This window comes from Salvia splendens, chromosome 21 (assembly GCF_004379255.2).
Source record: "Salvia splendens isolate huo1 chromosome 21, SspV2, whole genome shotgun sequence".
Taxonomy (NCBI): domain Eukaryota; kingdom Viridiplantae; phylum Streptophyta; class Magnoliopsida; order Lamiales; family Lamiaceae; genus Salvia; species Salvia splendens.
Genome location: NC_056052.1, coordinates 655,877 through 680,461, shown reverse-complemented (window position 1 = coordinate 680,461; position 24,585 = coordinate 655,877). Strand labels below are relative to the sequence as shown.

The 24,585-nt window shown below is 37.7% G+C and overlaps 2 protein-coding genes across 3 annotated transcripts; one reads left to right on the top strand and one right to left on the bottom strand.

Annotated features, from left to right (window-relative positions):
• Positions 1 to 8,594: 8,594 nt before the first annotated feature.
• Positions 8,595 to 11,908, top strand: LOC121784971 (putative late blight resistance protein homolog R1B-14). Its single transcript, XM_042183264.1, has 2 exons — positions 8,595 to 11,572; positions 11,684 to 11,908. Exons 1-2 carry the CDS (start codon positions 8,746 to 8,748, stop codon positions 11,689 to 11,691), a joined length of 2,835 nt encoding a protein of 944 aa, XP_042039198.1. The 5' UTR covers positions 8,595 to 8,745; the 3' UTR covers positions 11,692 to 11,908.
• A 1,955-nt stretch (positions 11,909 to 13,863) lies between these two features.
• On the bottom strand, positions 13,864 to 23,345 carry LOC121784935 (putative late blight resistance protein homolog R1A-10). Of its 2 annotated transcripts, none has more exons than XM_042183216.1 (3): positions 22,809 to 23,345; positions 14,369 to 16,590; positions 13,864 to 14,266 (listed from the first exon to the last, which is right to left on the bottom strand). In XM_042183216.1, exons 1-2 carry the CDS (start codon positions 23,223 to 23,225, stop codon positions 14,374 to 14,376), a joined length of 2,634 nt encoding a protein of 877 aa, XP_042039150.1. In that variant the 5' UTR covers positions 23,226 to 23,345; the 3' UTR covers positions 13,864 to 14,266; positions 14,369 to 14,373. The 2 variants fall into 2 exon arrangements, with proteins under 2 accessions (XP_042039150.1, XP_042039149.1); XM_042183215.1 differs by having other exon boundaries at positions 13,864 to 14,282; positions 22,809 to 23,344.
• Between the last annotated feature and the right edge of the window lie 1,240 nt (positions 23,346 to 24,585).

Genomic DNA, 24,585 nt, shown 5'->3' with positions numbered 1-24,585 from the left:
GGGGAAATCGTTTGGTGATATGGTTTAGAGAAATATATTTGACCAAGTCAACTAGGAAAAGATTTAATTAGATTTATTTGATTTTTTTTTCCTTTATTTTTTTCGGGGTGTTACAATCTACCCATCTTAACAAAAATTTCGTCCCGAAATTTGCTTACGTCCTTCGAATACAGAATTTCTCCATCATCTTGTCTTCCAAGCAGCTTCCTCATGTCGTTTAATTAACATTGTAGTTGAAAGTCACATCGCTGCCACTTTAATAAATTACGCGAGATTAGACTATATTAAATTAAATTGTGCACTTCGCATCATCCCTCCCTGTCTTGCACCCTCTTTTGCATTTGAACTTCATTCCGTCTTCGCTATCTTCCACTTCTTGAAATCTTCTTTGTCTTCTTTTTGTTCTTGTCGTTCATGGAAAACGTAAGAAATAGTAAAATAGTTCACACATCAAGCTTGCTCGAACGTTTCACGTAATTCCAAGAAAAAGTTTCATGGTCCATCGGCCTCCATTCGCACTCTCGATCTCCTTGCCTCGTCGTGCCTTGAAAAATTAGGGGTTCACCCCAAACTTTCAAATTTTCGTTCGTTTTCGCCACTTGGGAAAGTGATAGATTATCTCAACTTAAAACTACGGTTTGCGCGTATTCAACCTAGCCTACAACGTAAGCACTCTATGTTCGCAACATACTTAATCATCTCACATCTCAACAGCTACCACAATTAACGCCATTCATACCACAAGATAAAACACACAACATTTTCACATCCATAGCAAAAGACTTTCGAACTTCACATTTATATTCAAAACTTTTGAGATAAAATTTCTTTACACTCTCACACTTTCCTCAAAAATTTCCACATCTCACTTTTAAAGTAAAAGTTTTGACTCAAAACTAAACGTACTTTCACATCAACTTTCATCCTTCGTATAAGACACTCCATAGAATAACGCATCATACTTTGCACCTCATAACGTAAATATCATCACACTTGCATAGCTAAAGTTTCCAAACGAAAAAGTTTAAAACTATTTTTCTCGAAACTCAAATTTTTTTGAACAATTCATAAACACAACATTTTCCATTGATCAAATCTTTTCATAACAGATAAGTCACCCCATTGCATAACATACCGCGAAACATACACACATATATATTTTTATATAACCATAGCTCATCTATCCCATTGTAAAACATACTTTGTTTTCATAACCATAGCTCCTCTATCCCATTGTAAAACATACTTTGTTTTAATAACCATAGCTCTTCTATCCCATTGTAAAACATACTCTTTTTTTCATAACCATAGATTCTCATCACCTTTCCTAAAAACTTTCTCATAAATTTTTTTCATAAAAATAAATTACCTCTTTCTTGATCAAAGCCAAAAAATCATGCAGATTTTCAATATGCCAAGTATGATCATGCCAAAATCTAGAGACCTCAGCGGCAGGAAGATCAGTCCCAGGCGGACAATAGGTCCTAAGGGGGCGATCCCTGACCCACACGTCGTCCCAGAAACTAATCCGCCCTTCGCCTAGGGACCACCTAATGAGACCATGAACCTGACCCCTAATGTCCGTGAGACGATGCCAGATAGGACTATCATGCACAGAGTAAGGAGAAATGAAAGCACAACCAGCATGGAAACAATACTTGCGCATGGTGAACTGTGCCCATAAAGAATCCTGCGCAAAAGCTTTGACGACCTCGCGGAAACGACGGATGCCGAGGCCTCCCTCATCCAACGGCAAGCAAATCTTCTTCTTCCAGCTAACCCAGTGAATCTTCCTCTGCTCCCCAACCGTACCCCAAAAGAACCGGAACAAGATCTGCTCCAACTCCCTCATCCAATACACATACGGCTTCAGGACCTGGAAGATGTGAAGAGGGATGGTGACAAGGGTGCTCTTGATCAGAGCGAGGCGCCCTCCAAGAGAAAGATGTCTGTGAGACCAGCTGTGAATCCGGTCCACCATCTTCTGTCGGATATCTAAGAGGTATCCGGCCTTCAGCCACCCCTTATAGATAGGGACACCGAGGTAAGTGAAAGGGAGGAATCCCTGCTGGAATCCACTCACCTCTGCCACCTCAGTCGCCCAAGCGTCGAACTTCTCAAAGAGGTAGAAATTACTCTTTCGACACTTGAGCATTTAGTCAAGTCATTCATTTTCAATTCTGTGGGTTGTCAGAATTCGGCAACACCAACATGGCAACAACGTTTTTTATATTTACGACTAAGTTTTAAGTTCATGGCAAAATTTAGAATATGGTTAAAGTTCGTGATATTAGTCATTATTTTCTAGTCATCTTTGCTTTCAATTTAGCCACGCCAGTTTTAATTTTAGTGATTGCGAAAGATCGGAACAACAACGACAAAGTACTATATGATATTTACAACCAAGTTCTAAGTTCGTAGTAAAATTCAAAATTCGACCAAAGTTTAGGATATTATCGACCAATTTCTCTAAAAATAAAAAAAATTCACAGGTTCATTTTTCACATTCAGCTTATAGCCACCTTTCGCCCCAGCTCAAAATTTGAATATTTAGCTTTATGAATTAAATTTTTTTACTCATCAATTTCATAAGTGATATATCTTTTTATTCACATACAATATCCACCCTTTTATTTTAGAATGATTTGACTGGAAATAAACTATTTTATTTATAAAAAAATGAAACCGGTTCAATATTAACAATGTCACCTAAAGGTCATCAAATGTTTTGGACGATTATACCATTTAGTTTTCCTACAATGTTGTTACATGTAAAACACCAATACTTCATTTTTGTTTTAGGACGTGTTTTATAGATGGGATAGACATAGAAATGTTTTATAATCAGGGCTATTCCATTGTTTTATAGCTGGGATAAAGTTAAGTTGCGGGCCCGAAAAAAGTCGGCGGCCTGTCCAGGCCGGCGTGAAAAGTGCTCATTTTTACTATTTGGTTGGGTGAACTTATCGGACTTGGATCCCCTACTGTGGCAAAATACACAGCAGGGGATGATGTGCACATCATCACCTTCCATTTATTTTTATGAAGTTATACAACTTTTTTTTATTCACAAATAAATGGTGGTGATGTGCACAGCATCCCCTGTTGTGCATTTTGCCACAGCAGGGGATCCAAATCCATACACAACAAGAGATCCAAATCCGAACTTATCCACCAAAAATACAAGGTTTATTTATTGTATGAGGTGGATTTCCCTCATACCCCTCCATTTTTTCCAAACTCTCTCCCTCTCCACGGTATAATTTCTGAACTTAAAGCCTTCTCATCTACATCAGCGACCACTCATTATGCCATGCCTGCAGCCATCCACGAGCTGGTGATAGTGGCGACACCCTCACTGTTCATTTTGTCTCGGGCACCCTCTATTCTCTACTCGCATTGACGTCCCTCCCCATCGTCGTCTGCGCCATGGACGTCTCGTTCGCGACCTGGCGATAGTGGCGGTGGTCGTCGAATTTGGGAAATCGACAGCTACGAAGATGGGTTATAGATCCGAGCCTCCTTTTAAACCAAATATTTTGTTGATTTTTTTATGATTCTAAAAAAATTTGGTCTTGTATCGATCTTTGATGGATTCTGTGTCTAGTGGTGGATTATAGCAGAACAAAGAGGTACGAGTGTACCCCAAAACAAAGTGCTAGCAGTGGTGTAGTGGTAGACATATTACTTTGCCATTCTAGTAGACTAGGGTTTGAATCCCATGGACGACAGTTTCTATTTTGTCCTATTCAGTGTCTTTTCTTTTATTTATCTCTTTTGCCATATTTGGTTGGCGGGAAAGTAAAGTTGACAAGGAAAATGATTCCTGGGAAAATGAATCCCGGGAATATGATTTCCAATAACTTTACTTTCCCGTGTTTGAAAAATATCAAGATTTGAAAGTATATATTTGATTTAAACACTTAATTAAAAATATACTTATCATTTTTTATTTATAAAAAATAATAATACATATTATTTAATAAATTATTAATTACAAATGTTAATAATTATATTATTTTATTTATTAGTACGATGGATATTTTAAATATGGATTATACATCATAATATATAATAATAAATAAGATTATTATTATTATTATTATCATTATTATTATTATCATTATATTTACTTATTTTTTAATTTAATAAATTTTATAATTTAAAATTTCACTACAATTTTATTGTTAATTACTAAGGCCAACCACAACGCTGTTCCTATACCGTTCCTTAAACCACTATTTGAGGGGCCCACTGTACTTTTTTACTCCATTCCTTAACTAAGGAACGGAACCTGCAACCCTCCGTTTCTTATCCGTTCCTTAAATTACTATTCATTCAATTTCATTTTTTTTTATTTCCAACTCAATTCAATTTAAATAAACACACTTTAATAAAAAAACATACACACTTTATTAAAAAACACACAACATTAAAAAAAATTACAACTTAAAATTTAAAAAAATAAAAAACACACAATTTTAACTATTCTTGAAAATTTTTAAGATTAACATCTATTGTTGATTATAAAGATCTGAAAAATCAACCTTATAAACAAAGTATCAAATTCACAATCTATATTCCACTACAATATTAATCAAATAAATTCACATAAGCGTCGATTATTCCATAATTAAAAAAATTGATTCCATATTTTACCTTTATATACAAAATAGATCTTGTAAATGAGTCTCATAAGAAAATACTTACTATTTTAATTTGTTCTATTTCTTATTCATGTCTCATTTATTTGTCAAATAAAATCGCAACAGAAACAAAATTGCCACAGCTTCCTTCTTCTTCCTCCTACAGCTTCCTCCTTCTTCTTCCTCAACCTCCTCCACCACTGCGCTGCCCACCCCGACGCGAGTGGCGTCACGCACGCCGCAGGGACCAGCCACGTCGCCAAAGCGCGTGGCGGCACGGACCGTGCCGCGGGTCGTGCCGTCGGCACCCGGCACGGCTTGGGAACGGCTCCTCGACGACACTATGCACCGCAACGCGTTCCGCTGCGAAGTCGTTCCGGCGGAACGGCCCGCGAAACGCCGGCGGCCCGCGTTGCGGGTGCTCTAATTTATACATTAATAATAATTATATTATTATATAATTATAATTATATTTAATTATTTAATAAATTATTATTATTATTATTATGATAATAAAAATAAAAATAAAAATAAATATTAATAATATAGTTATAATTATGATAATTTGAATTATAGTTATTTATTATCCTGAAATTAAGTATGGTTTATACTTTTAAATTATTATTAAAACATTGTAATAAATAATAACAATAATAATGATGATGATGGTAATAATAATAATAATAATAATAATAATAATAATAATAATAATAATAATAATAATAATAATAATAATAATAAAACTGTACTATATTGCATTAAATATGTAAGAAACCTAAAACTGCGAAAAAGAATACCTGAGAAAAGTTAGGATTCATAATCCTGGAAAGTTGTACTAACTTTCCTTGTTTCAGGATTTTGATCACTTTCCCAGTTTGATTAAAAACGGAAACAAACACAAGAATTTAAAATTCAAAGAATCAGATTACTTTCCAAAACAGAATCCTAACAACCAATTTTGCTGATGAATTAAATTTTCCATCTTTTATTTTGTTCAGTGTTTTAATGTTTTGTTTATCTTTTTGTTATTGTACATTCAAAAACTTCTAATTAATTTATTTAATATTTTCTTATAAGTATTGTTTGATTCTCTTTATCATGCATTTATATTATCTTTACTATTTCTCTATCCTTTTCAAAGCAATTTAATTTATTTTAATGCATTTTTAAATATTTTACTCTTTCTAATGTATTTAATTTTTTTATTTTGAAAAATGACTAAATTTTGCTTAGATAATTGAAAGTATGATTTCTTTATAAAAATAATACTATATGTTGCTAAACTTCAAATAAATTATTCATAAAATTCTATAAATATTCTCATTTTTATATATAATGAAGTTTATTATAAAAAAAGATATCAAATGATTAAAGCATTGGTGGAATTTTGAAACTCTAAATCATTATAACTATTTATCGCATCCCCAAATTGGAAATCTTGAATCCGCCACTGTCTGTGTCGATTTTAATGGGTCGGAATTATGTGTAAAATTCATGATGAAGATGGTATTTGCTCGAAATTTGGAGTTCAAATTCTAGTATTTGAAACCTGGGTTCAAATTTTGGGTTTATTTCTCTTCCGATTTTTATGGAGTTCTTGCCGGCGATGCTACTCACGCCGACGATGATTGATATGCTAGGGTACATTGAGTTTGAATACTAATATTTGATTTTGGATGCTCTGAAGTTTAGGTTGATTTTATAATTATGGACTTTGGGTTTCAGCCGATGAATCCAAAATAGGAGCATTCAATTCAAAGAGATGCATAGTTGTCAATAGACGTCACCACGGTTCCGGAACCGGCGGTTCACGGTTCGGAACCGCCGGTTCCGGTTCAATAAATTGATGAACCTGAACCGGCCCGGCCAAGGTGTGGCGGTTCCGGTTCGTGAACCGTGGAACCGCCGGTGATTGGCCGGTTCCGGGCCGGTTCGGCCGGTTCGGCGGTTCGTTTTCATTTTTTTTTTTTTTTTGCATTTTGTAAATTGTAATTCAAGTTTAAAATGTAAAAAAACTTGCGTAAATAACATTAGAATGAAGCGATGTACAAATGTAATTTTATTGATACAAATTACAACTTCAAAATTACAAATTACAACTTTAAAATTACAAATTACAAGTTAAAATTTACAAATTACAACATAAAAATTAGAAATTACAACTTCAAAATTATAAATTACAAAAGACTTAAAGTCTTCATTACAATTTACAAAATTACATATTCGAAATAAAGGGGAGAAAAAAGAAATAAAGGAAAAGGACTTGAGCTCAACTTAAATTTAAACTTAAATTTAAAATTTAAGTTGAAATATAAGTTGAGATGCCTACGTATCCTCAATGCTCAATTGCATTTTGGAATCAAAGTCCACGTAGTTCTCTTACCTTGCTTACCTATTTGGCTTGATCGGAAGTATTGGCGCCTACTCTTCTTCGTCGGGGAAGTAGTCTTGGTCGGGTTGTACTACTAGTTTGTCCCAATCCGGTTCTTGGTCTCTAATTTCGGCGGAGCACCAATCATCAAGTAACATGGTGGCTTCCATGTTTTGTCCGGTGAGCCTACTTCTTCGGTCGTCCAAGACGTTGCCTCCAACACTAAAGGCGGACTCGACGGCGACAGTGGAAGCCGGAACCGAAAAGATCTCCTTGGCCATTGATGCAAGGATGGAAAAATCTTTCTCGTGTGAAGACCACCAATCTAGGACGTCGATTTGTTGGGGAACGGGACCTCCTTCTTCCTCATTGAATGAAAAGTGTGAGTCTAAATATAAATCTAACTCACTTACCGAATGTGCCGTCCTTCCTCCGCTGCTGAAGGCGTATAGGTCCGCCAATTGGGATTCCACAATAGGCCATCTTGCACAAGGATATAAGAAAAGGCGGTAGTCCGCACATAATCTTTTTCCGAGCAAGTATACCTAATGGTGCTCTCAAATTAAAGACTTATCATATAACATATTAAAACATATTAAAACTTACTAACATATTAAAACTTATATCATATAACATAATAAAACATATTAAAAAACTACTAACATATTAAAACTTATTATAACATATTAACATAGTAAAACATTTAATTTAGAAGTTTAGAACTTACTTGTAATCGAAGAGCGGCTCGCCTTCCCACCTCCTCCGCAACTTGTGCTCTAGAAGGGGCACGACGACGACGAGAGTCACTTTGATCTTGGGCAATTCCCTTGCCCCGATCACCACCACGACGAGATGAAGACATGATATTATGGAAATTGGAAGTAGAGAATAGAGAGTAGTGTTTATGTGATATTAACGTAAACAAGAACAACGTGCGTAAATTATGAGCGCAAATAACGTAAACAACTTGAGAGAAAGAGGATGGAGAATAGAGAAATTGAGATTGAGAGAGAAATTCTTATCAACACAAGAATGAGGTAAGTAGAAAATGAAGATGAGGGGGTATTTATAGGGGAAAAATGTGATTAAAAAAAGAAAAAAAAAAAGAAAAAATTTCAAATTTTTGAAATCCGGCGGAACCGCCGGTTTACCGCCGGAACCGCCGGTTTACTCGTTGAACCGCCGGTTTTTGGTCAGAAACCGCCGGTTTCGTCAACGGTTTTCTGACAAAAACCGGCGGTTTCTGACCCGGTTTCTGAAAAGGCTACGTCTAGGCCGGTGGTAGCCTGAAAAGGTGTCGGAACCGGCGAACCGCCGGTTCGGAACCGGCGGTTCGGAACCGCCGGTTACGGTTCGCAAATTTCATGAACCTGAACCGGCCCGTCGGAACCGCCGGTTCCGGTCACGGTTCGGAACCGCCGCCGACGGTTCCGGTTCCGGTTCGGAACCGCCGGTGACGGTTCCGGGCCGGTTCGGTTTGGTGATGTCTAGTTGTCAATTCAATCATTTTCCCATCTTACATAAATATTACTGCCAACAATTATCAAATCTATAAAACAACACTACAAAAACTTTATCCATACGTTACCATAGTTTTGTCCGAATATTTAACCCAACTCAACAAGATCATGCTTTGGGCCCGAATATTTTAACCCAACTTAACAATCATGTTATATCCCGTCCATACAAAAAATCAATTTGAATTCGGCCGTCGTTCAACCTCAAGTGATGGCTTTTGCTGCGGTGGTTTCGGTTGAGCAGATTCTTGGGCAACTGATGTTGAATCCTGGTGATGCTTTTCCGAAGTCAGTAATCGAGTCTTTCCATAACAAGATCCGTTTCTTGCAGTCATCTCTCGAAAAGATGTATCCCGTCAGAAGAAGCAAACGCGATAAGGTGAATGAACTGGAGTCCAAAATCAGGGAAACTGTCTACAAAGCTCAAGATCTCATCGAAGCCTTCATCTCCACCCAAAACTCCCAATCCGTTTTCCTTTTAAATTTTCAACGCGAATCCAAAACCAGACAAAAAATCCACCAAGCCCAAGATCTGGTCGAAGCCCTCATCTCCGGCCTCAACTCCCAATCCGCTTTCCTTCAAAATTTTGAAGTGGAACCCAAAAAAATCAGGGAAACATTCCACGAAGCCAAAGATCTGATCGAAGCCTTGATCTCTGCAAACAGATCCCAATCTGCTTTCCTTGTAAATCTGAAGGAAAAAGAAGGAAAGCTCGATCAGCTGTTGGCCATGGCAGAAGAGGTAGCAAGTTCCATGAAAGAGGCGCCGCTTGCAAAGCCCGAAACTTCTAAATCCAGTAACCTAGCTAGCAAGAGTTCCAAGATTGTGGGGCAAGAAGAAGATTTCAAAAAGCTGAAGGATAAGATAATCAGCAATACAACAGATCTTGAAGTAATCTCAATCATGGGTTTACCTGGCATCGGAAAAACGACTCTTGCCCGAAGTATTTTCGATGCCAAAGAAATCGGGGAACGATTCCCCACCCGATCGTGGGTGACCGTAGGCCAAGAGTATAATTATGCAGAAATCTTCTCAAAGCTCTTGGCTTCAATCCAAAAGAGTAGTGATAGCTCAGTGAAGCAAGGGAATGAGGAGCACCTAGCCATTCAGTTGTTCAAAAGTCTACAAGACAGCAGCAAAGGGTATCTGATCGTGGTGGATGATGTGTGGGATACTGTTGTCTGGGACAGAATCAAGAACTACTTCCCAGACAAGAAAAACTGCAGTAGGATTGTTGTGACAACTAGAATTGATACAATTGCTGAGAAAGTTACCAAGTCCGGTTTCAGTCATAAGATGGAACTGCTAAAGAAAGAACAGAGTTGGGAGTTGCTGCGTGAAAAGGTGTTCGAAGGCGGGCATTGCCCTCCTAATCTGCTGGCTGTAGGAAAGAGCATTGCTGAGCACTGCGGAGGTCTTCCTTTGTCAATCACAGTGGTTGGTGGCCAACTCGCTGCAAAAAAGGGGAATGAAGAGTATTGGGAAATTGTTGAAGATGATGTAAAAGATGCTGCCAAATCAGAGAAAGAAACTTATGTGGAGATTTTGTCTCGAAGCTACGAGCACTTGCCTGCTAAACTGAAGGGGTGTTTCCTTTACATGGGCGCCTTCCCTGAAGACAGTGAGATTCATGTCTCCAGGCTCGTAAAGCTATGGCTTGCAGAAGGATTTCTCATGCAAAATGGATCATTGTCTTTCGAAGACATTGCTGAGCAGTGTGTTGCGGATCTTCTCGAGAGGAATCTGATTTTCCCTCTCAAATTCAGCTCAAACGGTAAAATTAAAACTTGTGGCATGCATGATAGCATTCGGCATCTGGCGGAGAGGAAGTCTGTGGACGAGAGGTTCTTTGTATCAGTTAAAAAGTTTCCCAGTCAAAGAAGCCAAACACACCGTGGAGAAGTTGTTGCGGACACTCTAAAAGGTAAAGAAACTCAGAGTCAGAGGCGTTTATCTGTTCATAAAAACATTCTAATGTGCATGGAAGATGTTTATGAATCCGCCAAATTGATTAAACCAGCACGCACTCTTGTTTATGCTGGCCATTATCACCATCATCCCTTACCATTCTGTCTCATTTACGACTGGCTTAGGGTGTTAGATGCTCTTACAGTCCATTTGATTGAGTTCCCAAGTGAGTTAGTCCACCTGACTCATTTGAGGTATCTCTCTTTAACCTATAATGGGAAGCTTCCTGCATCTCTATCTCAACTTACAAATCTTCTGGTTTTTATTGTTCGTCGATATCCTGACATCATAATCATGGGGAAATCCATCCTGCCGGTGGAGATATGGTACATGAAACAGCTGAGACATATTCTGTTGACAGAATGTGACTTCCCTAATCTCCCAGAAACTCAAGCAGGGGATTCTCCTCTTCTTGAAAACCTTCAAACTCTTTCCGCGATCAATGCTGCTAACTGTACACAAGAGTTCTTCAAAAACGTGCCTAACTTGAAAAAGTTGGGAGTTTGGATTGAAGCACCTGCCTCTGTGAGCTTGTATCTAGATCATCTCCAAGATCTTGAAGCTTTCAAGTTCAGAGTGCTGAATCCCATCCCTGGTAAAGAGATTTATTTGGAGAGGGATCTTGTTTTCCCAGAGAAACTGGAGAAATTGAGTTTAAGTGGTTGCGGCCTCTCATGGGATCGTCTGGCAGATATCGGGCCATTCCCATGTCTTCAAGTTCTGAAACTGCGACAGTTTGCGTTCCAAGGACCAGAGTGGAAGCCAGAGGATGATCAGTTTCCTGAGCTAAAGCTGTTGCTGATTGATTGCTTGGACTTGAAGATATTGAAGATTGGCAGTTCCTGCTGCGAAAATCTCGAAAGTCTTATCATCAAAAACTGCTACCAACTGATGGATATTGACGGAGAAGAACTTGAAACCATAGGAACCCTTAACCGTGTTGACATAATCGGCTGCAATTATGATTTTGTTGATTGGGCTAAGAAACTAGGGGAATATCTTATGGATCTTGGAAATGACTTACCAATTCGCGTCTACTCTTCGTGGGGAGAGAAAACATCGCCAAATGGTATGCAACTTTGTGCTCATGATTGATGATAAGTTTCCAAACAAGTTGCTAATTTATAACTATTTTAGTAACTGACGATATCATGGTAATTGAATTTTACTTTTAATACAGATTACTGACCAGGGAACTTCGAGATATGGTTATTATGAGACTTTGAAGGTTAGGACATTAATTGCCCAATCTTGTATCTCTCTTTCCCCTCATTTTGTTTTGAGTGTAGAAAAGTATGTGTAATAAGTTTTTGTTCTGTATATGTGTTTCATCAAAAATGGGATCTATTCCGTAAATGATGTTCCATATTTCCCACCATAAGTGATCAGCTTTCCATTTGGGTTATTCCACCATAAGTGATTGATTTCGTTTTACTTTATTCTCTCGTTCCTACATAAATTATAGTATCTTTTTTATATTATTCTCTTTCTCCTACATAATTCTCTCTTTCTTACTTTATTATCTCTTTATCTCTCTTATTTTTCTCCATCTTATACTTTATTCTCTCCACTTAACTCAATAAATATCATTTTCTTAAATTTCGTGTAAAAAAAATCCTCACTTATAGTGAGACGGAGGGAGTATGTAAACTCATTTCGACTCTCTTATCACTATTAACGAGATTATCTTTTCTCTCCCGTAGATCCATGTGCACGCTCGTAAATCAATGATCTTCATATCTATGCAACAATTTAGTAAATTCTATCGCCATACTCCCTGCGTTCGCTATTAATTATTACAAGTTGACTTGACTCAAGTTTTAAGAAATATAAATAAAAGTGAACTGAAAAAGTTATGAAATGTGGATCCTATTTTTTATTATTAATTTTATAATAAAATGTGATTATAATGAGTTAGTAGAATGTATGGTTTATTATACAAGTAGTAAAAGTATATGACTATGGTCCATTACAAAAGTAGTAAAAGTATATGACACATATATTGGCAAGCGGAAAAAAACTAGTACTCCATCCGTCCCGCTTTAGGAGTCCCGGTTGATCAATTTCGGGTGTCTCGCTTTAGGAGTTCCGGTTGGGATAAACTAATAAAAAATGTCTACAAAATAAGTAAAAAAGTGTTAAAAGTGAGTCACAACATCCGCTTCAACATTTATTTCTTACACACTCAATTAAAAGTAAGTCCCAACATCCATTACAATATTTATTTATTACACACTTAAGCACTTTCTTAAAACATGTGTCCGACTCAATCGGGACTTCTAAAGCGGGACGAGGGGAGTAACAAGTATTGGTAGAAGGAGGGAGTACAATAACTACTCATTGAAAGATAGGTTTTTTCATACTGTGTCACGTGTCCCTCGTGTCAATTAATTTATGATTAGTTAATGCAATCAAAGCTCTACAATTCTCGATGTGAATTATATACTCCCTCCGTCCCAAAGAGTATGAACTTTAGGTTTGACACAGATTTTAGTAAATAAGGGGAAAAATAAGAAAGAGAGAGAGAAATGACATTGGAAATAATGTTAGTGGAGAGTGAGTTTCACATTATTATAATGGTATAAGTGTTAATGGTGATGATATAAGTTGTAAATAAAATGATTGTAGGGGTAGTATGTTGTTTGAATTTTTCAAAATTAGAAAGTTCATACTCTTTAGGGACGGACGAAAAAAGAAATAGTTCATACTCCTTGGAGACGGATGGAGTAGTAGTCTTGTTTTGCATTGATTTTGTGCACTTCTAAGATGTAGTATGGACTCACTTTGACGTTATTACAATGTATAGTCGAGAGCTTTAAAGTAGGAACAAAGAACAAAGTATGAACAACAGGAAATGAGAAAAATGGTGCTCCACATATATGTATACCCAGTCGGGTGAGAAGTAGCATAAAAAACTACTTTGTCGGGTGAAAATACGAGAATGTGCAGGGAGTTGGACCCGACCGGGTGTAAAGTGGCCCATAAAACCACCCATATGGAGACGACAGGAGTACTATAGTTTATCTTTCCACTTGTAGTTATTTATGTGTAGTGTTACTAAAATAGTGCATCAGATAGTACTTTTGTACGCTTAATTGTTATGGACTCAATTCCCACATCGGTTATCAGAACAATAGATGTAGGGTATATAGACTAAATGAACTCTCTCTCCTAACAGGCTAGTCTTTTGGGATAAGTTCTCCTATTTGGTCTGTATCAATTGGTGCTTTCATTGAGAGCTCAAATGGCTCGGAGTGGTGGCAAGGCAACGAACTCGCCGTGAGCAACGAGTGCGTTTGGGACCGCTCGGAGTGGTGACCCACGGAGTCGTGGCCGGGCAACGGTTTAAATGTAGTTAAATGAAAAGTGAATCAGAGATGTTTGTATTAGAACAACAGAAACGTGGTAGCGACTACGGTTGTAGTGAGAGATGCATCTCCAGTTTAAAAGAAACTAGAGTCCAAGTTTGATTCAGTGACTACGACATGGGAAAAGAACCAAACGAAGAAAAACCCATGAAGGAGCTTATAACATGCTCGACCCAACTTACAAACCATAACTAAAGGAATCACATTCTACCAGTATCTTGTCGAACTTTTGCGAACCAAATAGAATCCTACTAAGCAGCAAGCATAATAGAGGTAGTCAAAATAATGCAAACATGTTGAAGAATTTCCAAAGAAATGAAAGGCAGGCCAACAATTATTTGAGAGGTCAAAGACAGGCTTCATCAGTTGTCGTCTTCACTTCATTATTCCTTGCACTGAACATGGAGCCAACTAAATACAATGAATGTCAAACCAGATGTAGAGTAGTATTTTGAGATGGGACCAAAATGTTTAGAGCAAGACATAGTACAAGTTACCTGATTTATGAGGATTCACATCCGGCACCTTTGGTGAGCTTGAACTTGGAAGCTTCCTTTTCCCCTTGATTTGCAATTTTCTTTTCAGCTATTTTCTTGGCAGAATCAACTGCAGTTGCTGATAGATGCTCTATGTCCAATTTCTCCAGGCTTCCCACCACAGCATCAGGGATATCTCGGAGTCTCTTGCACTGTCTAAGCACAAGATGCCTAAGTTTAGGAAAACTATTGTTCAAGGCCTTCCAGATAACTAGCTCTGTATCTTCAACGAGCAAGAAATGGAGAGAGTGGAAGCCTCCACCAACAGCTTCCCATGACATTCCAGTAAATGCGTCGTCTTTCAATTTGAGGACTTGGAGAGCTTCCATCCTTGCCAACGTAGACATATGCTTCCAATCCAACCTTGTGCCCACGATGGTCAGCATCGTGAGTTTTGTTGGGAACCAGCTTGTTAACTCAGGAAAACTCATTGACCGTTGGGATTCTGAATCATGGAATGTATTCACCAGCTTTAACTTTTCAAGTTGATTAAGCATTCCCAAGGAATTTGTTTTAAATAGAATGGCCAACTTTCCTTGGATGCCCAATCTCTTCAGGTTAGGAGCCTTGTTGAAGAAATTTGTGGTACAAATTTCAGGTGATATTCTGCTCAGGGTTCGGAGACTCGAACAACCCTCACTATTGCCTTTGGCATTGGCAACTTGTGTAATTGCCTGGTTCGTCTTCAGATGCCTCAGATGTATCATCTTCCATATATTTGCTTTGATTGTAAAGGATTCCTGCTTTGTGTAGACTACAAGAGTTTGAAGGTTCCATAGTCCGGAGAATGCTTCGGCAACAGTTGGCAGATTATCAACACATATGGTAAGGTATCTCAAGTGAAATAGTTTGGTAACACCTTTGGGAATCTGTTTCAATTTGATTAACCCAGATTCCAAAACTCTGAGCAAATCCATTCCATCAACCATAGTTGGTGTATGCTTTTCGGGGAAATTCGGCGATTCCTTGAAGAACAAAAGAGAACGGACGCGAGAAACTTTCTTCTTTTCATTGCTTGTGAAGAAGATCTCCAAACCAGAATGGAAAGAAAGACGGCGGGGTTTGTCAATGTCGGATAATGGAGGGACAAAACCTTTATTCACACATTTCATTTCACGAAAGAACCTTGGCTGCTCCTGTAATAATTTTGAACCACAGAATGCATGTACCACGTCATGAACGCGACATGTTTTCACCCCGCCTTTGGAATTTCTTTTAACAACCATCACTAAGTTCCTGCTGATTAAATCTTTCAGATTCTCTTCTGCAGTTTCCTCCAAATTCTCTCCTTGTATGAATCCTTCTCCAATCCATAGGCGGATCAACTTCCAAGCAGAGATCTCATAGTCTTCTGGAAACACCGCCAAATATAGCAAACAATCTTTCAATTCATCGGGTAATCTGTTGTAGCTTAATTCCACAATATCTAACACCTGATTCTTCTTGTCATTTTCTAAAAATTTTTTCACATCGTTCGACACCTTAAGCCATGCTTCTTTCTTCGCACTTATATCCTCATTCTTTGCATCTTGTTCCACAAGAATTCCTCCAATCACCACAATTGAAAGTGGCAATCCATGACAATTGTTGGCTATGCATTCCCCAACAACTTTCAATTCATCAGGGCACATCCCAGGTTTACCAAATGCTTCATATTGGAGAAGCTCCCAACTCTGTGGACCCGACAAGAAAGGTAGCTCATAGGATTTCCTCGGTTGACTAGCTTTGTCTCCAACACTCTTCTCGCGGCTAGTGATGATGACTTTACTCATGTAATTGCTCTTGGACAAAACATTTCTGATACTATTCCAATCCTCCATATTCCACACATCATCCAATACTAATATGAACTTTCTGTCCTTGAGATATGACTGAACCATGTCAATCAATGTGGTATCCAATATGTCGTTAGAGATGTCTTCGCTAGTAAATTTCTTTAGAATGGTGAGGAAAACATTCTTGATATCGGGTGTCTGCGAAACATTTACCCAAATGCGATTGGGGAATTCATTCTCCACAAAATGGCTCTTGAATATCTTCCATGCCAGTGTTGTCTTTCCCAAACCCGGCATACCAATGATGGATATGACATCCAATTCCTCCTTTGATTCCCTAAGATATTCGACGATTAAATTTTCATAATCTTCAAAGCCTACCACGTTTTCCTCCCTGATTGTCTTGAGCTGCGTGGAAGTAAAAGATGGGTCAGATTCTTATTACAAATACAATGGGATATAACTCACTGCTACATGTAGTCAAATTCCACAACTAAATCGTTACTAAACAAAAATATATCGGGGCTTAACTATGTCAGTGAGAATACACACTCTTTTGATTCTTGTATCTAATTGGATTTGTATTCCAAGGACAATACTATATTTATGACAAAATAATGTATACGCATAACTAAGGAATAATATACACATCCATACCCTTCCTTAACTTGGGAACACAATTGTGGACTTAATTATAGACATTGGTTCCGAAAGCGGAGTCTACAGATTTATTCCAAATTTTAGATCCTATTGGTTTCCTGTGTACACACAGCATCATACTCATTTTCTCATTATTCACAGTATTATTTTGCTTAGAATCATCAATATTCCATCAAAACTAAACACAATAACATTTTTCCATCGACTCAGTATCATTAATAATCTCATTTCCCTTTCATTTTATTAAGAAACATCATTCAATCAAGAGCAAAACACTATTATTTTCAATGCAATACAATATCATTATTGTCGATGACAATATATTCACTGATCATAATATTATTTTGTGGAGAAACATATTATAATTGTAACAATATCATTTTTAATGTATTAAAATCAAACTAAATATATAGAACAAAACAAATGACGCTAAAGGTTCATCAATAGATGGTGGTACTCAAATAAGATGCTCACATAAAGTATGTAGCATATGCTTACTTATCATTTGAATACAATTATATGTACATATATACCTTATAGGGATATGATCAAATGCAAACTCTAAATATCGTACAAATTCCAAACTATTATTTGGACCATTAGATTTCATGATTTCTTGTCAACAGACAAAATAACATCAACATATGTTTTTCTCATTTGTTGACATCAAATCATGAAATCTAACCGTCTAGATCATAGTTTAAAGTTTGTAGGAAAGATGTAGTTTGCATTTTAAAGGTGGATCTTTGTGATTGGATCCATGTGATTTACCTAAGAATTATGCTACAAGTGTTGATCATCAAATTAAACACAAAATCAAACAAAGATAATGTGGATCTAAACAGGAACTTAACCAAAATGAAGAATGTGTAAATGATGAAGAAAATAGGAACTTAACCAAAATGATGGAGACAACCCTAGACAACTTTCACTAATCCAAACCACCTTTTGGCTATACTACTCAATGATTACACTATCATTGATACTGTTAAGAATGCGATTCTCAACGTTCGAATTCCACGTCCAATCAAGAAACGGTTGTCGTCGTTGTCGAGCGCCCAACGTTTGGGTCGGCGACGAAGACGGCAAAGGAGCGGCTGAGCCATTGTTTGTAAGTCGTCCGATATATCGCGATATATCGCCTGTATCGGTAGGCCAAGGGTCGATACACACCCAGATGCGACTTAGGCGACTAACATTCGAGTCGTCCGATATATCGCGCGACTCAACCGATTAGTCGCCTGATCGAGTCGAGGACGACTTAATGGGCTTCACTCCAGATTGGGCCAGGCGGACAGGTAGGTGTCTATTCAGCCCATTAGGGTTTCTTTATACATCCCCCACACCCCCTCCCCACGTCCTCCTCCTCCAGAACTGCAGCCGCCACCGACGCTCCCTCCACCTCCAGAAACTGACTAAATCATTGAACAATATGATGCTGTGTTTTTTCCTGTTGTAATTTGAAGTATATATTGCATATTTTACATGTGTAAAAGGGCAAGTCGCCCGATATATCGATATATATCGGTCTTGAGGGACCTGGACGACTTGTCTGGTGAGTCGCCCGACTTACTATCGATATATCGACTAAGTCGACCGATATATCGACTGAGTCGATATATCGGTCCTATGGCGACGCGGTTCGATTCACCGACTTAAAAACATTGGGCTGAGCGCGAGAAATTCTCGTCAGCAGCCTGAAAGAGTGTTTCTTGATGCAAAAGCAGTTGAGCCAAATACGTTTATTTCATAGATTCATTGACTGATTATTATGGAAGACTCCACACATATTGTGGATACAAAAAGATATGCTAAATCCCTATAATATCTAAACAAAAAGACTCGTATCAACTCTCCCAAAGTTAAAATCCACCTTGTCCTCAAGGTGGGAACCACGAAGCAACGATGACAGTTGAAAGCAACGACTTTGGCGAGACTTCTTCTCCTGGATCAAACACATATCGAACAGCTGGATGTCTCCCTTTAACACCTCCATAAAAAATCAACGAAGGTAGACTAATGTGGTCGTCCAAATTCAACGCTAAAATGGAAAGCTCGGCCACACATTCCTGAATGCTTAAACACGGCGTGTTATTTCGCGGAGGAATCAACCTTGCATCGGTGTCGAGCAATGTTGACCGTTGATTCATACTTGTAACATCACCAACATTCAAATCCTTATAGACACAAGCAATTTCGTGGAAACCATTGTAATCACCACCTCCTTACCCCAACAATTTTGAACATCATGGGGTGACTCTCGAGCAACATTAAATGATACTATGACCTTCACTTCACCAATAGAACCCTCCTCCTCTTTACTACTATTGGGGTTGCACAGCTGCAAGATTGGGGCCGATTGGGGCGGGCCATCGTCTAACAACTCTTCAACTCCAACTTGATACCGGCTAGGCAATCGAACCCTCGCAAAACTAGGACAAGATGTTATTGATCCATCACTATCCGGTTTTGTTGTCTCAATCGCAGACTTGTACTCAACTATAATATCCTCAATCTCCATTCGCTCAAATATGGCGTGTCATTGCGCAGAGGGATCAACCTTGCATCGGTGTCGAGCGATGTTGATCGATGATTCATACTTGGTACATCACCGACACAAGCAATGGCAGGCAAACCGGTGTAAGCACCATCTTCTTTATTGCTCCAACAATTTCCAACAACAATTCTGGATGGCACTTGAACAACATTGAGTGAGGTGACGACCTTCTTCACTTCATTAGTGGAATCATCCTCCTGTACATCGTTCAACAATGCCTTTTCCTCCTTCTCTGTACTCATATCGGGGTTGCACGGTGGGCAGATTTCCACAAAAGATGAAACTTGTTGGTCTTCGAGTCTGCCATCTCTACCTTTGCTAGATTGATGCTCCATCTCTATTAACTCATCATCATTATAAATGGCCTTATCACGATTATCATCTAATATGGATGATTTTGATTCATCAACCACATCAAGAAAACCACCCCTCTAATTCAAGGAATCAGTTGGTTTCATTTTTGGATGAGCACCCTCGTGATCAAGGCTTGAAGAATGGCTGCTTGGAATCCATACAGTCTCACTACAAAATTCTTCATCTACTAATTTCATCCCGTTGAGCAGCAAGTCCCCTTGATTTAACACTTGTGAATCACCTTCAACTCCCAAGTATTCCTCTTCACAAGAAACAAGCTTCGTAGCGGAGTGGAGGCTAGGTAGATGCGAGGAGGGAGGTGGGACAGCAGCAGATGCCATCGGTGGTATTGCTAAGCGTTGGAGACTTGTCGAACTGAGCAGCGGCTGCAGCACAACAGTGGGCTGCTCGTGGCCGGATCGGCTTTGGGTTGTGGCTGCCGAGAAATTTCTAAACCGATTGAGGGGCCCCATATTTGCAACAACAGGTTCGTGTTGCTGCCTATGGGCGTGTGTCTGCTGCTGCCTCTCGTAGGCGTGCCGACGCTGCTGTGCGGGCCAACCACTTGGGGGCGAGCGTTGCGGTGGCGGCCAGCCGAGAGGCTGGCTGGGGCGAAATCGAGTAGGTTGCTGATAGGGATCAATATCGTAGTTGGACGAGTAACGTCGATACACTGCTTTTGATGCATGCAATTTTGTCACACGCCGATCGATTTCCTCCAACTTATCGACCCGCCTATCCAACGAATCCAATCTAAACTCCAACAGATCGAAACGTGCTAGGATCAATTCCACATCTTGGGGCGAAAGATCGCTTGCCCATGCAACAGGGCACTGGCCGTTGCTGGATTCGGGCGTATCGCGCTGGGGCAGCCGCTGGTTGTTGTTGCCGTGTCGCCCGCCTGCCGATACACGACGCGAAGAGTCACAGAGTAACTTCTGAGCGTTGCCACCAGTGAGTAGGCCGGCTGGCGGAACTAGGGTATCAGCGCCGTCCATGGAGAGTTTCAATGAAAGACACCAGTTTGTTAAGAATGCGATTCTCAATGTTCGAATTCCACGTCCAATCAAGAAACGGTTGTCGTCGTTGTCGAGCGCCCTATGTTTGGGTCGGCGACGAAGACGGCAAAGGAGCGGCTGAGCGCGAGAAATTCTCGTCAGCAGCCTGAAAGAGTGTTTCTTGATGCAAAAGCAATTGAGCCAAATACATTTATTTCATAGATTCATTGATTGATTATTATGGAAGACTCCACACATATTATAAATATGTGTGGATACAAAAAGATATGCTAAATCCCTATAAACAAAATAATAATAGAAGACTCGTATCAGATACATACCTCTACTTGATTCTATTGGAAAAAACAGGCAAATTTCAAGAAGGAATTAGATAAAATTCTTAAAAGGAAAACTCTCAAATGGGTGTTTAACATTCATCAAAGTCTCAAATAAAGAAATACACTAAGTCTATTTGTACTACCCAAAACATAGCATAAAAATATGATTTAAATCCTAAACTTCGGAATTTTGGTGTATCTAGACGAGTCGCCTAGTTGCAAGTCGGAAACTTGCCGAGAAGTCTCTGCTGCAGTTTCGGTGAGTCAACGAGTTGCCAATTGGTGATTCGCCGGAAAGTCTCCAAATTTCTTTAGGTTTTACCCAGTCGCCGAATGGAAATTTGGCGACTCGCCAAAACTGTCATGTCTTCCTTTTTTTATTAGTGTTTTGATTGTGGTATAAGTACTGTTAGTGGATAATGAGACCCACATTATTATTAGTGTTTTGATTGTTGTATAAATTGTAAATAACTTGACGTAAATGGATAATAAATTAGGATAATTTTTCATAAATTGAATATCCATATTTTTATGGAACGGACGAGAATGTCAAGTACAATATTTTTTGGGACGGGAAGAATATGTAGTGATAAGTCACAAAATTGCAACTAGGGGAAAAAACATGTTTTAGACAATGAGGTTAATCTCAATCTAACGCATATAAGAAATCATAGTAAAAATAAGTACTCCTTCCAAGAAATCATAGTAAAAATAAGTACTCCTTCCGTAGCATCAAGTGTGTTCTAATTTTTCATGTTGTTTTATTCTTTATTAATTATTCCATTTTATTTTTAGTATTCTCTCTGTCTCTGTAGTGATGGATTTCTTTTGGGCACGAGATTTAAGAAAATGATATATATTGAATTAAAGTGGAGATAATAATGGATAAGAGAGAAAAAAAGTAGAGAGATAAAGAGAGAATAAAGTGAGAATGAGATAATAAAGTAAGAGAAAAAGATTAAAGTAAGAGATAGTTAAAGTATTGTTTTTTGTTAAAAAAAAGAAATTGATCACTTGTGGTGGGACAATCCAAAATGGAAAGTTAATCACTTGTGGTGGGACAGGGGGAGTATTTTTTATAATGGAATGTGATCCATTGCTAACTTTTCTTAAGTTGCTAACTTGCTAACTATCAATTCAATATATTAAAAATGTCAATACGATGATAGTGAAATGTCAACATAAATTTAAGTTGATAATTTAATACATTATGTGGACACTGATATTTAAATATCAATACAGTTTATTAAAATATCAACACAAATATGTGTTGACATTTTGTTGTGAGTTGTGTTGACATTTTTAATGCACTACGTTGATGAGTTACAAGTTAGCAATTTAAAAAAAGTAAGCACTTTTTACTCAAATTTTATTATATAATTCTCATTCGTTTCAATTAAGTGAAGTCGTTTTCCTTTTTAAAATATTCCGACTAAGTTTGAGTCAATTTTTTGACAAAAAGATGAAACATGCTATCGGTCTTACGTTATCGCATCACCTACATTACACTATTTTTATCTTTCATCTCTCCTGTTAGCACAATTTCTTAAATTTCGGCCAAAAATTTTGAGTCTAACTTAGTTGGGGCGAATGAAGTATTAATATATAAAAATACGACACACTTACCATTGACCTTTTCAACTCAATATCCTATTTGTTAAAACTCATGTTAGATCAAAATGGGACACATTAAGAGAGGAAGGGAGTATTAAAATATACCTTGGGTTTGGTAGGCGAATCCTTCCGTTGTGCGTCTGGGATGTTGTCCATTGTAGTGGCGTCAAACTTTAGGACCTTGTCCACCATCTGGATGACCTCATTCTCTCTAAGGGACTTGACTTCTTCAGCGAAGCCACCGAAAAATCGGGTGATGCTACTCTTCTTATATGCTGCGGCGATGCAAGAGTCAATGGTGTCTTCGGCCTCATAAACCACATCTCGGATCCGCTTCTCTAGGTCTCGGAACTCTTCCGGCTTGTTTGGCTTCTTGGCGGCCTTGCGGAGAAAGCTATTCAACGTCTCTAGATCCTGTTTCAGCAGATCCAGATCACGCTCCGCACCGCTGATGAGACTCGCCTGGTGCTTCAGCAGCTGGACCAGGTTGTCCAGAAGGAACGTCACTGCTGCATCCGCCATCTCCGATCACCACACTGCCCTGCCTTCTCTAATCCAGATCGATTTCACACTGGTGACATTTTTATGTTGACAGAATAAAATGAAAAACAAAAATATTAGTAGTTATCATTTCTCTGTGTCATTTTAACTTTTAAGACCGTCCATACTTTTATTATTCCATTTATTTATTACTCCTTCCGTTCCGTTGCGTTCCATATTTATAAATTCATTTTTTCTACTTTTGAGAAGTTCATAGTTAATTAAATCATTTATCCTTTTAACAAAAAATTTCTTTTTATCTTACTTTATTCTTCTTTTTTTACTTTTTCACATCCCCTTAACATACTATTCTTAAATTACGTATTAAAAAAAAATGTATCTATTAACATGAAAGATAGAGAAACTTATGTTTCTATAATTAGAAATATAGTATTCATTCTGTCACATTAAAAATGAAATATTTTTTTATTTTAGATTGTCCCATTAAAAATAAAATCTTTCCTAAAATAAAAACAACTTCATCTTTACTTTTTCATCTCTTTTACCTTAATTCTCTCTTGAATAACTCATAAAACAACACTATATCGAATCTAGTAATATTGATTTCCAAATATTATTTTCTTTTTGTCCCATTAAAAATAAAACATTTTCTTTTTTAGGTTATTTCATTAAAAATGAAATGAATAACTTTATTTTTTCATTTTTCTTTCTTATTTAACTATTTCTTATTTAACTAATAAAATAATACTACATCAAATTTTGTATATAAAATCAAATATTTTATATATAATATACTAATAGGAGGGAAAAAGTATCAATTAGAGTAAAATATGTTAAAAAAAACCAAACGTCATGACAAACTAACTCAGCATAAATTAAATTATACAAATTGCACAAGGTGTCGATTGACAACTCATCTAGATTAAAGCAAGACCTCGAAACGCCTTCCTTACCATATAGTATTAAATTCGAGAAATGCAGAGGCTGTTGATTGACAGCTCATCTAGAATATTTAAAACAATAATGCTATGCCTGCGGCCACAATGGGACAATTTTTAAATAGTTGAAATAAATAATATTATAAAATAATATAGTTTTACGTAGTGGTTATATATTTTTACATAATCACCCTTATCCTTCCTATGTTGAACAGAGAATATACATTTAATTTCAAATTTAAATTTGAAATCAATCACTCTTCTGTATTTCTTACAACTCCATTTTCCAAAAATAATTATTATTGGATCCTTAAAGCGATTACCAATTAATCATCAACTAATGAAGTATGAAAGTTTATTGCATATATCAAAAATTTTCTCTTAAGTCATTTTTTTATTTAAAAAAATTTAACGCTATAGTCAAATCATTTTTATATTATTGT